Raw genomic sequence first — 11,318 nt, forward strand, 5'->3', positions numbered from 1 at the left:
GGGGGAGCTCAGATGAGTATAATTTGCTTCAAAAGTTTGGAAAGGGGGGGATGGCAGGGGAGTGGAGCTGGGATTTAAAACTATTGCCCCAACAAAGCGGCAACCATTTATTTTCCAATCCCTCTATTTCCATGACATAGTTCTGCCATCGTGTGAAGTTATGGTATCAAATTATGACATTTTTTGTTTTTGTTTAGGTTCCTTTTTGCCAAACTTCTGTCTTTGTTGGCCGAACTTCGCACCCTAAACGACGAGAATGCAAAACAGATGATCCACATCCAGAACATAATGTCTGACGCCATGACCCCGCTCATGAAAGAGATTTTCAGCTGAGGGACATAACCTGGCAGAAGTGAGGAAATCAAATTCCTGCCGAGCATAAGATTGATCATCGGATGTTTCCTCGTCCCGATTCTGCTCAGGCTTGCTCTGTCTATACGCACAAAGAGCTGTTCCTTGGGAAGTTGGCCAACGTTCAACTTAAACTGGTTGCACCTGGAGGTTGGCTAACGTTCAAGATGAACTGGTTGCACCGGGAAGCTATTTCATATTTGAAGCACTTTTTGTCACCGCTGAACATTAACTGTACAAGGACTTCTGTTACAGGAGTCAGAAAATGAATGGAACTAAGGGCAAGGTCATTGAAGGCTGCCAAAGTTAAGGACGACGTTCAAGAAGGTATTAAGGACTCTTTGAGAGGACAACTATGCCATCTTCATCTGATGGTTTGAGGATGAATATGCTGTCTTCACATGATGATTAGAGGACCACCTCACCATCAGTGTCAGGATTTGGGGGCCACCACGCCATGTTCACAAAATGATTTGAGGACAACTATGCCATCGTAGGATGATTTGAGGACCATGATGCCACCTACTCACAAGGATTAGAGGACCACTTGATATGAGCTATATGACCATTTATGGGTTTTGTCTAAGACTAAGCCCAATCAATTAATGGGCAACGGGTCAGTCTACCCAAAAATGATATTGGAGTTATAGATCAGCTCCTGGCTTCTTAGGTAGCCTGGTTGCTTCAGCAGCAAGACCTCCCTGCCAGGATTCTGGACTCTGCCCACCTGAGAGTTTTGGATGTCTCCACCAAACTTTGTGTATCTCAGTTCCTCCTGTTACATTCTCCATAATAACATATAAATCAGGGATAGTGGCAACTTTATATAATGGGCGTAGCTGGAGTGCAGACTCAGGACCTCGTGCAGTAATGATAGAGACCCCCTGATAATAATCACAGCAACTGTGCCGACTCAGGAACCCTACACAGGGATGATGGGAGCACCTCATAATGGGTACAGCAGGGGTACAGACTTGGGAAGTCAGCACAGGGATGGTGGGAGGCCCTCATAATGGGCACAGCAGGGGTACAGACCCAGGATCTCAGAGCAAGGATGGTGGGAGTCCTTCATGATGGGCACAGCAGGGGTACAGATCCGAGATTTCAGAGCAAGGATGGTAGGAACCCCTCATAATGGGCACAGCAGGTGTACAGACACGGGTACTCAGCACAGGGATGATGGGAACCCCTCATAATGGGCACAGCAGGTATGAAGACCCGGGAACTCAGAGCAAGGATAGTAGGACTCCCTCATAATTGGCACAGCAGGTGACCTCAGGGAACTCAGCACAGGCATGATGGGAACTCCTCATAATGGGCACAGCAGGTGTGCTGACCCAAGAACCCAGCACAGGCATGGTGGGAGCCCCTCATAATGGGCATAGCAGGTATGGAGACCCGGGAACTCAGAGCAAGGATAGTAGAACTCCCTCATAATGGGCACAGCAGGTGACCTCAGGGAACTCAGCGCAGGGGTTTCACCAACACAGACCTCAAAGGATAAAAGAGGCTGCCAGCTGGTGTAGGTCTCCAGCATCCTCTGAAATATCGGGTGGACTGACCCTTGAAGCCGATGTTTGCGGGCAGGTAAACCACGATCGATTTCTATCTTAGAGATGAAAATGAATGGCAGATTCCCCACAGCACACAAGATGCCACAACCACGGACGAGCGAATCCCTCCGGGAACATGGTGAATCCGCACTACTACTTACGGACACAAAGAAGCCGCGGGGAATTGGTTAGATAAACCACAGACCAGGGACCCATTTGTTACTGTTATCTGCATCACTGCAACTTACCCCACATAATGGAGCGGCAGTAGACAGGTTCCCGAACGTCCATAAATCATAATGTGATAACTTCAAGCTCCCTCCCCTCGAAACTAAGCCACGGCCACCATTTAAAGTGAGCGAGCAGAAGAGACCCTTTGACATGTCAAGGGGCTTAGGAGGTATTCGCATATAAAATGTTTTTTTGTAAAGCACCTCTAGTATTACAGATTTATATATATTTTTGTAACTTTACAAATGTTCTTTGTCTCAGTCATAATGTACTTGAGCTCAACAGCCAATCAAATGCAGATTTACATTCCTATATTTCCCATGCCAAACTGTGACCTGTATGATGTGATATGTGTCTCTTAAAGGAACCCTTACCTAAAAAAAAAGAGTAATTGGCAGCTTCTTCTGGTTGTCATGCCTGTCTTTCCTTCACTAGCTGTTCCATATGAAGCATGCAGGTCTGGACCTTCACTTGGCTCCAACTTCCCTGACCTGCATCCTTCAAATGGGTCAGTGAAAGTATTGAAGCCAGAGGATCAGAATAAGAGCCGGGCAAGTGGTAATGGCTGCCTTATATCTCTCTCAGGGAATTTAAGTTCCTATACAAATGCCAAATCAGAAGCTGCCCAGGTGACCATCGAGCTGAATGACCCACAATGGGAGTAACCTGTGTCTATGGTGTATGATCCTCAGGAATTCCGTATGTCCAAACTGGAAAACTGCTGATTAAAGTTGTTCTTTAGAAATGTCTCGGGTCTTCCTGGTGTTAGAGGCTCCGGGTAATTAGAGAAACTGCAGATTCTGGGATAAAAACGAAATGCTTTTCCCAAAAAAATGCAAATGACGTCTGCACCACTCTCACCCACCTGCAGATGGCAGACGTGTGTGATGCCTATTGAGAGGCTAGTAGGACACAGCACCACCTAGTGGTTCAGAGAAGGAACGGCACCCTTAGCAGCATACTGTCTGTGAGAATTTCTTTAGGGTATATTTATATCTTTGCGTCATGGTAGAGTGCACATAACCGCCATGTGGGACAACGCACATTAAATGCATTGCAGTTCCATTTTGGATACTCGCTAAGGCGCCATAGAATGTTGCAAATTTGATAACATTTCCAATATTTGGGATGTTTTGGTGAGTTATTTGCAATGGGCTGCCTTACCGCACCACAGTGTTACCCACTCTGTCATCAATTGTTCCTTCTCTCCTTCTCCTACCTTCTCTTTGCTCCCCCACCAGCTGCCAGGACCGTAGAAAAATATCATGAATGGTTGACATGTGACTCACTCTTCTTCCACCCACATGACAGCAGGGTACCAGAAATAAAGTGGACCTGTTGTGTGCTGCCACAGTAGCCTGTTTTATTTTTGTTGCTGTGCATTGGTATCTTCCTCTGTTCCCCCCCCCCGCTTGTGTGTTAGATGGTTCGGCCTTATTCCTTTCCTCTGCGTGTGCATAGTTAGCTTTAGCTAGTAGTGGTCCATAGACAAGTGGCTTCTGAGCCAGGTTTTTTTACCCTCGAAAAAAGGAGACATCCCATTGCCATGCCTGGAATTAACTACATTGGTTTCTACTGGGAGTCTTCTCGGTGAGTTCACGGTGCCTGTGGATCTTGTCAGCCAGTTGCCGAGTTCCCGGGTCTGTACACCTGCTGTGCCCATTATGAGGAGCTCCCACCATCTCTGAGTTGAGTTCCCGGGTCTGTACACCTGCTGTGCCCATTATGAGGAGCTCTCACCATCCCTGTGCTAAGTTCCTGGGTCTGTACACCTGCTGTGCCCTTTATGAGGGGCTCCCACCATCCCTGTGCTGAGTTCCCGGGTCTGTACACCTGCTGTGCCCATTATGAGGGGTTCCCACCATCCCTGTGCTGAGTTCCTGGGTCTGTACACCCGCTGTGCCCATTATGAGGGGCACAGATCTCATTACTGGAGTATAGGAGGCTGGGATTTGACTCCGCCCACTAAGCTTCACCTATATCTTCAATATGACTTTTGGGTGGACTGACCCTTTAATTCTGTCATGTCATGTATGGAGCGGGAAGTGTTTTGCCAATACATAGATCCGCTCCAGGCTAAGCTATAATAGAGGAGCAGGTGCTGCAGCGACACGGGAGTAAAGTGCTGCTCGGCTTCACAATCTGCTGTTTAATAGAGAGCGGTGTTCCTGGCTGTCACTTATGGCACGCCGCCTCCATCTTCATAAAAAGCAGCGATTAGCACTCTGCATACAATTACACGGCCCACACTGCGCTATTTATAGGGAAACGATTTCAAGGACGGCGAGCAAACGTAAAGAAAAACAAACTCCAGAAGATATTTCTAAAGGGTGTTACGTGCAACAACCTATATAATGTGCACACCAGCTGAAATGTTATATCAGGACAGCAGAAGCGGCATCTGCACTGCTGCGCCCATTATGAGAGGCTCCCACCATCCCTGTGCTGAGTTCCCGGGTCTGTACCCCCGCTGTGCCCATTATGAGGGGCTCCCACCATCCCTGTGCTGAGTTCCCGGGTCTGTACCCCCGCTGTGCCCATTATGAGGGGCTCCCACCATCCCTGTGCTGAGTTCCCGGGTCTGTACCCCCGCTGTGCCCATTATGAGGGGCTCCCACCATCCCTGTGCTGAGTTCCCGGGTCTGTACCCCCGCTGTGCCCATTATGAGGGGCTCCCACCATCCCTGTGCTGAGTTCCCGGGTCTGTACCCCCGCTGTGCCCATTATGAGGGGCTCCCACCATCCCTGTGCTGAGTTCCCGGGTCTGTACCCCCGCTGTGCCCATTATGAGGGGCTCCCACCATCCCTGTGCTGAGTTCCCGGGTCTGTACCCCCGCTGTGCCCATTATGAGGGGCTCCCACCATCCCTGTGCTGAGTTCCCGGGTCTGTACCCCCGCTGTGCCCATTATGAGGGGCTCCCACCATCCCTGTGCTGAGTTCCCGGGTCTGTACCCCCGCTGTGCCCATTATGAGGGGCTCCCACCATCCCTGTGCTGAGTTCCCGGGTCTGTACCCCCGCTGTGCCCATTATGAGGGGCTCCCACCATCCCTGTGCTGAGTTCCCGGGTCTGTACCCCCGCTGTGCCCATTATGAGGGGCTCCCACCATCCCTGTGCTGAGTTCCCGGGTCTGTACCCCCGCTGTGCCCATTATGAGGGGCTCCCACCATCCCTGTGCTGAGTTCCCGGGTCTGTACCCCCGCTGTGCCCATTATGAGGGGCTCCCACCATCCCTGTGCTGAGTTCCCGGGTCTGTACCCCCGCTGTGCCCATTATGAGGGGCTCCCACCATCCCTGAGCTGAGTCCCCGAGTCTGTACCCATTATGAGGGGTATATAAAGATGTGCAGACAGATCACTGCTGCGGTGGCACAGGTTAGCCTCTGGATGTGCCCTGGCGGTGGAGGAAGGAGACTCGGGGGTAAACCATCCCAGAGCAGCTGCATTATTGATGGCCCAGCCTACTGCCGTATCAGTGAAGTGCCGCGTTTCGGTCCGGTGCCTCCGTCTTGCACGCAATCCTCCAATATCTACAGACGCGGCACATTAAAGAGCACCGGTCCCATAAACAGAAAGTCTGAAGCTGCCGTTTCATCTGCTGGTCTTCCCCGGCTACCCCTCCCACCTCATTACCATGTGAATGACATCCTGTCACTGTGACACCAACACCGCACCTCTGTACTTTTCTATTCAATGCAGCCAGATCACAGCTGGTGGGAGGAGCCAGCAGGGGGCTGTACATAAAGCAAGCATAGACATGGGGGGGAAATCGTTTTATAAATAAGATCGGCGCCTCCAACAGGCCAAACAGATTGACATCTATGGAATGGTGAAGTAATATTTAAAGGCTTCGGAAGGTGTCAAAGACAGCGCGGCGGTTTCGGGAGTCCAGGTCGGGTGGTCGGGGTTTACTGGAAGGCGGGAACACCAATGGAAGCAGATGAGGCCCTGAGACAGGAAGTCGTGAGAACAAGGGTGTGTATTTAACCCTATTAGTGCTGTGCTCCCTGTACTACATCACATCTCCCAGCAGGGGGCAGCAAAGAGCCTTCAGAGGGCGTGGCCAACTCCCAGCCCATTGGAAGCCACCTTGGCTATGGTGGGATCTTCCCCAAGGGTGTGAGTTTTGCCCTCTGATGAGTTTTGGATGGAGATCCCTCTTGGGGATGTACAGTGCCCAGTCTTCTACAGGGACAAAATTCAAAATGGCGGCACGCTCAATGCTGAGGATTCAATTTGGGGTGAATGCCAAAAAGGTGAAGTACATATTGGCTTGTTATAGTGCTCAGACTGCAGTGGTGAGACCTGGGAGGTCCTGGCCCATAGGACCTCAAGAGGTCTTTATGGGTGGAGTTCATTCTCCATGTTGGATTCCTTCACCACTGGAGGCTTGAAGAGCCAGAAACTGATCCAGCCAACCAACACCCAGCAATAGCCAGGACATCAGCTTTAAGTGGACAGGCCCTTTAAGTTCTCTAGCATCTGCCCACCTTCTGTAGCCATCACCAGAGGTCTGTAGGCCGCCAACAGAGGTCTGTTGGCCGCCAACAGAGGTCTGTAGGCCGCCAACAGAGGTCTGTAGGCCGCCAACAGAGGTCTATAGGCCGCCAACAGAGGTCTGTAGGCCGCCAACAGAGGTCTGCAGGCATCACAGGAGGCCTCCTTCTCTTGGTTAGATCTTTCATTCACTTAAGGCCGCCAACAGAGGTCTATAGGCCGCCAACAGAGGTCTGTAGGCCGCCAACAGAGGTCTGCAGGCATCACAGGAGGCCTCCTTCTCTTGGTTAGATCTTTCATTCACTTATTATGGACGATGCAGCAACAGAAGGGAGACTTCCTTGTGTGTACAGCAGCTGGGCAGAGCTTAGGAAGTCAACTGCAGAAGCCTTTGCACCAAAATCCCAGAGGCCTCCATCCAGAACCGAGAGACTTTTGGAGGGGACTGTTTGGAGGGAGAGCGAGAGGAGCATTCCCATCTTCCCGCAATGGTCGGCTCCCTCCGTCATTATCCCATCCGAGAACCACAAATCAGCACCCTGAGCTCACCGCAGGATCAGAAAGTCAGTTGGGGGTCACCAAGAGGAAATTTTGGGCCCCTTGTGGGTGGACATTGGCTACCCCCCCGGGGCGGCCCTCGTCATCCCACCATAATGTTGAAGCCGCAGTGAAACTTGTTCTTCCAGTGATTCATGAATGCTCCGAGCGCCAGGGTGACGGGAAGAGGGGGAAGTCTTTTCTCCAGGACTGCCCCCACGCACCACGAACTGTCCACCGAGCCTTTGAAGACCACGTTGGCTTTGGGGATGGTCAGGTGGTAGCCGAAAGCAAAGGAGGTTTCCTGAAGGCGAGTGTTGGCTTCAAACTCCACCCCGACCTGAATCTGAAGATGGAAGGGGAACTCTTAATACAATGCAACCAATAGATTAACGTCACACCTATACGCACGCGCACACACACACACACGCTGCAAGAGTCTCCTACAATGGACTGTGAAGGGCCGCTCACTCTGGCTGGTCACATGTTATAGTGACTGATAAAGACTAAACTGGCGCTCGTTTTTTGTTTTTTTTTTGGAGGGGGGAGGTCACAAATTGTAGTGTGCAACATGTTCACCTTCTTTCCAAGGAAACTATACTCCTGTAAGTTGTAAAGACATTTTCAGCGGATAAGGAGAAGTGAAAGTGATTTCAAGCAATAAAAGGGAAAGAAAAGAAATGGGAAAGAACGGTACAGAAGGGCAATGTGAGGGCCAGGCAAAGGAACGGGAGGGCCAGGCAAAGGAACGGGAGGGCCAGGCAAAGGAACGGGAGGGCCAGGCAAAGGAACGGGAGCGCCAGGCAAAGGACAGGGAGCGCCAGGCAAAGGAACGGGAGCGCCAGGCAAAGGAACGGGAGGGCCAGGCAAAGGACAGGGAGGGCCAGGCAAAGGACAGGGAGGGCCAGGCAAAGGACAGGGAGGGCCAGGCAAAGGACAGGGAGGGCCAGGCAAAGGACAGGGAGGGCTAGCTGAGAAAGGGGAGGGCAATGGAAGGAAACAGGTTGAAGAAGGGAGAGAAGAGAAGCATAAGGAAGGGACAAGGAAACGAGGTGGGAGAAGCACTCACTTGTTCATTTGCTTTGTGATAGTAGCTGGCGTGAGCCCCACCGTACCCGATATTCAGGGTGGTCACCCAGTTGTCCGCTGTCAGGAGATATTAACAATGAAATACTGAGCGGGAGAAGGTGAAGGATGAAAGGCGACACAATACAGAGATATAAAAACAAAGTATTACAATGATAATATATCACAGTGTTAGAGAAAGAAGTAAACTCGGCAGCAGTAACATGTAAACCTGAATGATGTAGACACAGTGTGGGTAAAACTTGTACAGAGGAAGATCGCCCCCTGGTGGTCATCCTACAACACAGCACATTGGAAGGTCAGTCATGTGACCCGCTCAGGTCCTTCCAGCTGCAGACAGATGCGTATATATCAGACAGCAATGGGAGCTGATCCCGGTCTGTGGGAAAGCCTCCGAGGAGCAGAGAGCTGACCTACAGCGTCCTATGTCTGTACCTGAATATTTCCCAGCCAATGTCAGGATGGCGCCTTCCTCCCCCATCCGCTGGTGATAGACCAGCTCCCCGCCGAGGACCAACCGGGGAGTAATGCTCTGCAGGAAGTGTGTTACCAGGATCACTGCAAGAGGGAGAAATATACATTGATTATATACAGGAGTGACATCACCGCCCTCCACATATATTACACAGGAGTGACATCACCGCCCTCCACATATATTACACAGGAGTGACATCACCGCCCTCCAGATATATTACCCAGGAGTGACATCACCGCCCTCCAGATAGATCACAAGGAAAAGACATACTTGAGTCGTTGATGATATCGGGGTTCCCCAAGGTCAGTGTCCCCGTAGAATTGTCTCCCCGATATTCCACGTCAATCTGCCAGGTGAGGAATTTGGAATGATGAGTCTGCAAAATAGAAACATCACAAAAATGACAAAAATTAAAGAAATCGGAGAAACAAATTTATAAATAAAAAAATAAAAAACAGCAAAAAAAAAGTTAAAAAACTTCACATTTCTCTGTAGAGGAGCCGAGGTCGGATCTCATCCTGTAGAATCAGACCTAGGTGACGGGTGGCCTCATGGACCAAAAGAGAAGTAGGAGGGGGCGGAGCCAGGCTGGACTTACAGGGCTCATTCACGCCTTCACACAGCCACCTGCACATCCCTATGGGAGGACGTGGCTACACCCCTGAACCTGCACATTGATGGGGATTTCTGTGCCCTCACATGGACACAGACAGACGAGATACACTTCACTCCCTGCTTCACCTGCTGGGATATCAGCCGCACGGGGAGGGCGTTGTTTTCACTGAGTCACCTGACTCTTTTACTTGCATTGTGAGAAGGAGCAGCAAAGCACATGACTGGGAACACTTCATATGGGATGCTGTTAAAGACGTAGATGGCACAACGGAGGCTGAGGGACACCATGGGGTCTATTTATGACAGATATGCAGAGCCAGTCACCCTCCAAATCTTTCTGTGCAAAGAAAAGCAAAAACCAACGTTCTTGGCTGCGTTTTCCTTTCAGATCCAGTGTAATGTAATACTGAATTATGGCCACTATATGGATCCGAGGGGCATAGGAAGCAAGTATTTTATTCCAGTGCTCCTCAGCTCCATCTAGTGGCCACAGTGTGGTATTACATCACACCCCCTATACAGCACACCCTCATACACCCCTATACATATTTCCTGTGCTCTCATCTAGTGGCCATAATTCAGTATTAAATTATACCCCTATACAGCACACCCTCATACACCCCTATACATATTTCCTAAGCTCCTCAGCTCCATCTAGTGGCCACAGTGTGGTATTACATCACACCCCCTATACAGCACACCCTCATACACCCCTATACATATTTCCTAAGCTCCTCAGCTCCATCTAGTGGCCACAGTGTGGTATTACATCACACCCCCTATACAGCACACCCTCATACACCCCTATACATATTTCCTGTGCTCTCAGCTCTCATCTAGTGGCCATAATTCAGTATTAAATTATACCCCTATACAGCACACCCTCATACACCCCTATACATATTTCCTGTGCTCTCAGCTCTCATCTAGTGGCCATAATTCAGTATTAAATTACACCCCCTATACAGCATACCCTCCTTATTTCCTGAGCTCCTCAGCTCCATCTAGTGGCCACAATGTGGTATTACATCACATTCAACCTGATTAGGGCTGCAACAACTAATCGACATAATCGATTATAATCGATTATTGAAAAAGTTGTCAACTTTTTCAATAATCGATTAATCGGCTTCCGATCAGTTGGCAATAAAAAAAGAAATATGTCTAACAATGTTCGTTTTTGCATCTATTCACACAGAGTGAATGTTCATAAGGATGCACGGGGTGAATGGCTCTGCGGATTTGGTTATTAATAGACCACTATGATTCGTACGATGTCGCTGATCAATGACTGTCCGTTTCAGATGCTGATTGCTGGACAACCCGGAGCCAAACATGGCGCTGCGCATCCAGATACATGTGTTCCGTGGCTGTTGAAGGTGGTATATGAATCTTGTCTCTTCCGTGTGTATCTAAGGCAGGGGTGGGCAATCTCAGCACTCCAACTGTTGTGGAACTACAAGTCCCATGAGGCATTGCCAGACTGGCAGCCACAGGCACGGCTCCCAGGGGCATGATGGGATTTGCAGATAACGAGGAGTCTATTTTCTCGTTATGAGGAACAGATTGTAATTAGGGACGGCTGCTGGGAATATTTTGCACACTTGTACCGAGTTGGCCCCGCCCTTCTAGTTATAAATCGATGGAGGCTTCTGGCCATTTTCTCTCCTTCTACAAGCGCGCGGCTCCGGTAATTAGCGCAGACGAGGCTCATGAATAATGCGCGCCGCTCTGCTGCTGCCGTGTTATACGGCGCTCGGAGAACGAGGTCACCCCCATTACCTGGAATACGGCCTTGGAGCGGATGCGTTCGGCCAGCAGGCAGTGCGCCTGAGAGTTCAGACTGCCGCTGTTGTCCAGATCGCCGGTCAGGAGCGGGAACGTCTGCGGGTCAGAGAAGAGAAGACAGGACGGTCACATCCAGGGGCATTTCCCCATCTCTGGGGGTACGAGAGAGAGAGAGAGAGAGAGAGA

General features: G+C 50.2%; 2 protein-coding genes across 3 annotated transcripts in view; one reads left to right on the forward strand and one right to left on the reverse strand.

Moving 5' to 3' along the window:
- NR1I3 (nuclear receptor subfamily 1 group I member 3) overlaps positions 1–385 on the forward strand; it is a 12,674-nt gene extending 12,289 nt beyond the window's left edge. Inside the window, exon 8 of the mRNA XM_018566189.1 lies at positions 198–385. Within this exon, the coding sequence (XP_018421691.1) occupies positions 198–333 (136 nt within the window). The 3' untranslated portion in view covers positions 334–385. The remainder of the gene's footprint in view (positions 1–197) is intronic.
- A 6,872-nt stretch (positions 386–7,257) lies between these two features.
- Positions 7,258–11,318, reverse strand: part of TOMM40L (translocase of outer mitochondrial membrane 40 like) — a 5,619-nt gene continuing 1,558 nt past the window's right edge. The window contains exons 4-8 of one of the 2 annotated variants that reach the window (XM_018566195.1): positions 11,127–11,228; positions 9,000–9,105; positions 8,690–8,812; positions 8,238–8,314; positions 7,258–7,514 (exon numbers count right to left, since the gene is read on the reverse strand). In XM_018566195.1, coding sequence (XP_018421697.1) covers positions 7,272–7,514; positions 8,238–8,314; positions 8,690–8,812; positions 9,000–9,105; positions 11,127–11,228 — 651 coding nt within the window. In that variant the 3' untranslated portion in view covers positions 7,258–7,271. The remainder of the gene's footprint in view (positions 7,515–8,237; positions 8,315–8,689; positions 8,813–8,999; positions 9,106–11,126; positions 11,229–11,318) is intronic. The other variant, XM_018566196.1, reaches the window with a different exon arrangement.

The sequence above is a fragment of the Nanorana parkeri genome, unplaced genomic scaffold, assembly GCF_000935625.1.
Source record: "Nanorana parkeri isolate BGI_ZX_2015 unplaced genomic scaffold, ASM93562v1 scaffold923, whole genome shotgun sequence".
Lineage (NCBI taxonomy): Eukaryota > Metazoa > Chordata > Amphibia > Anura > Dicroglossidae > Nanorana > Nanorana parkeri.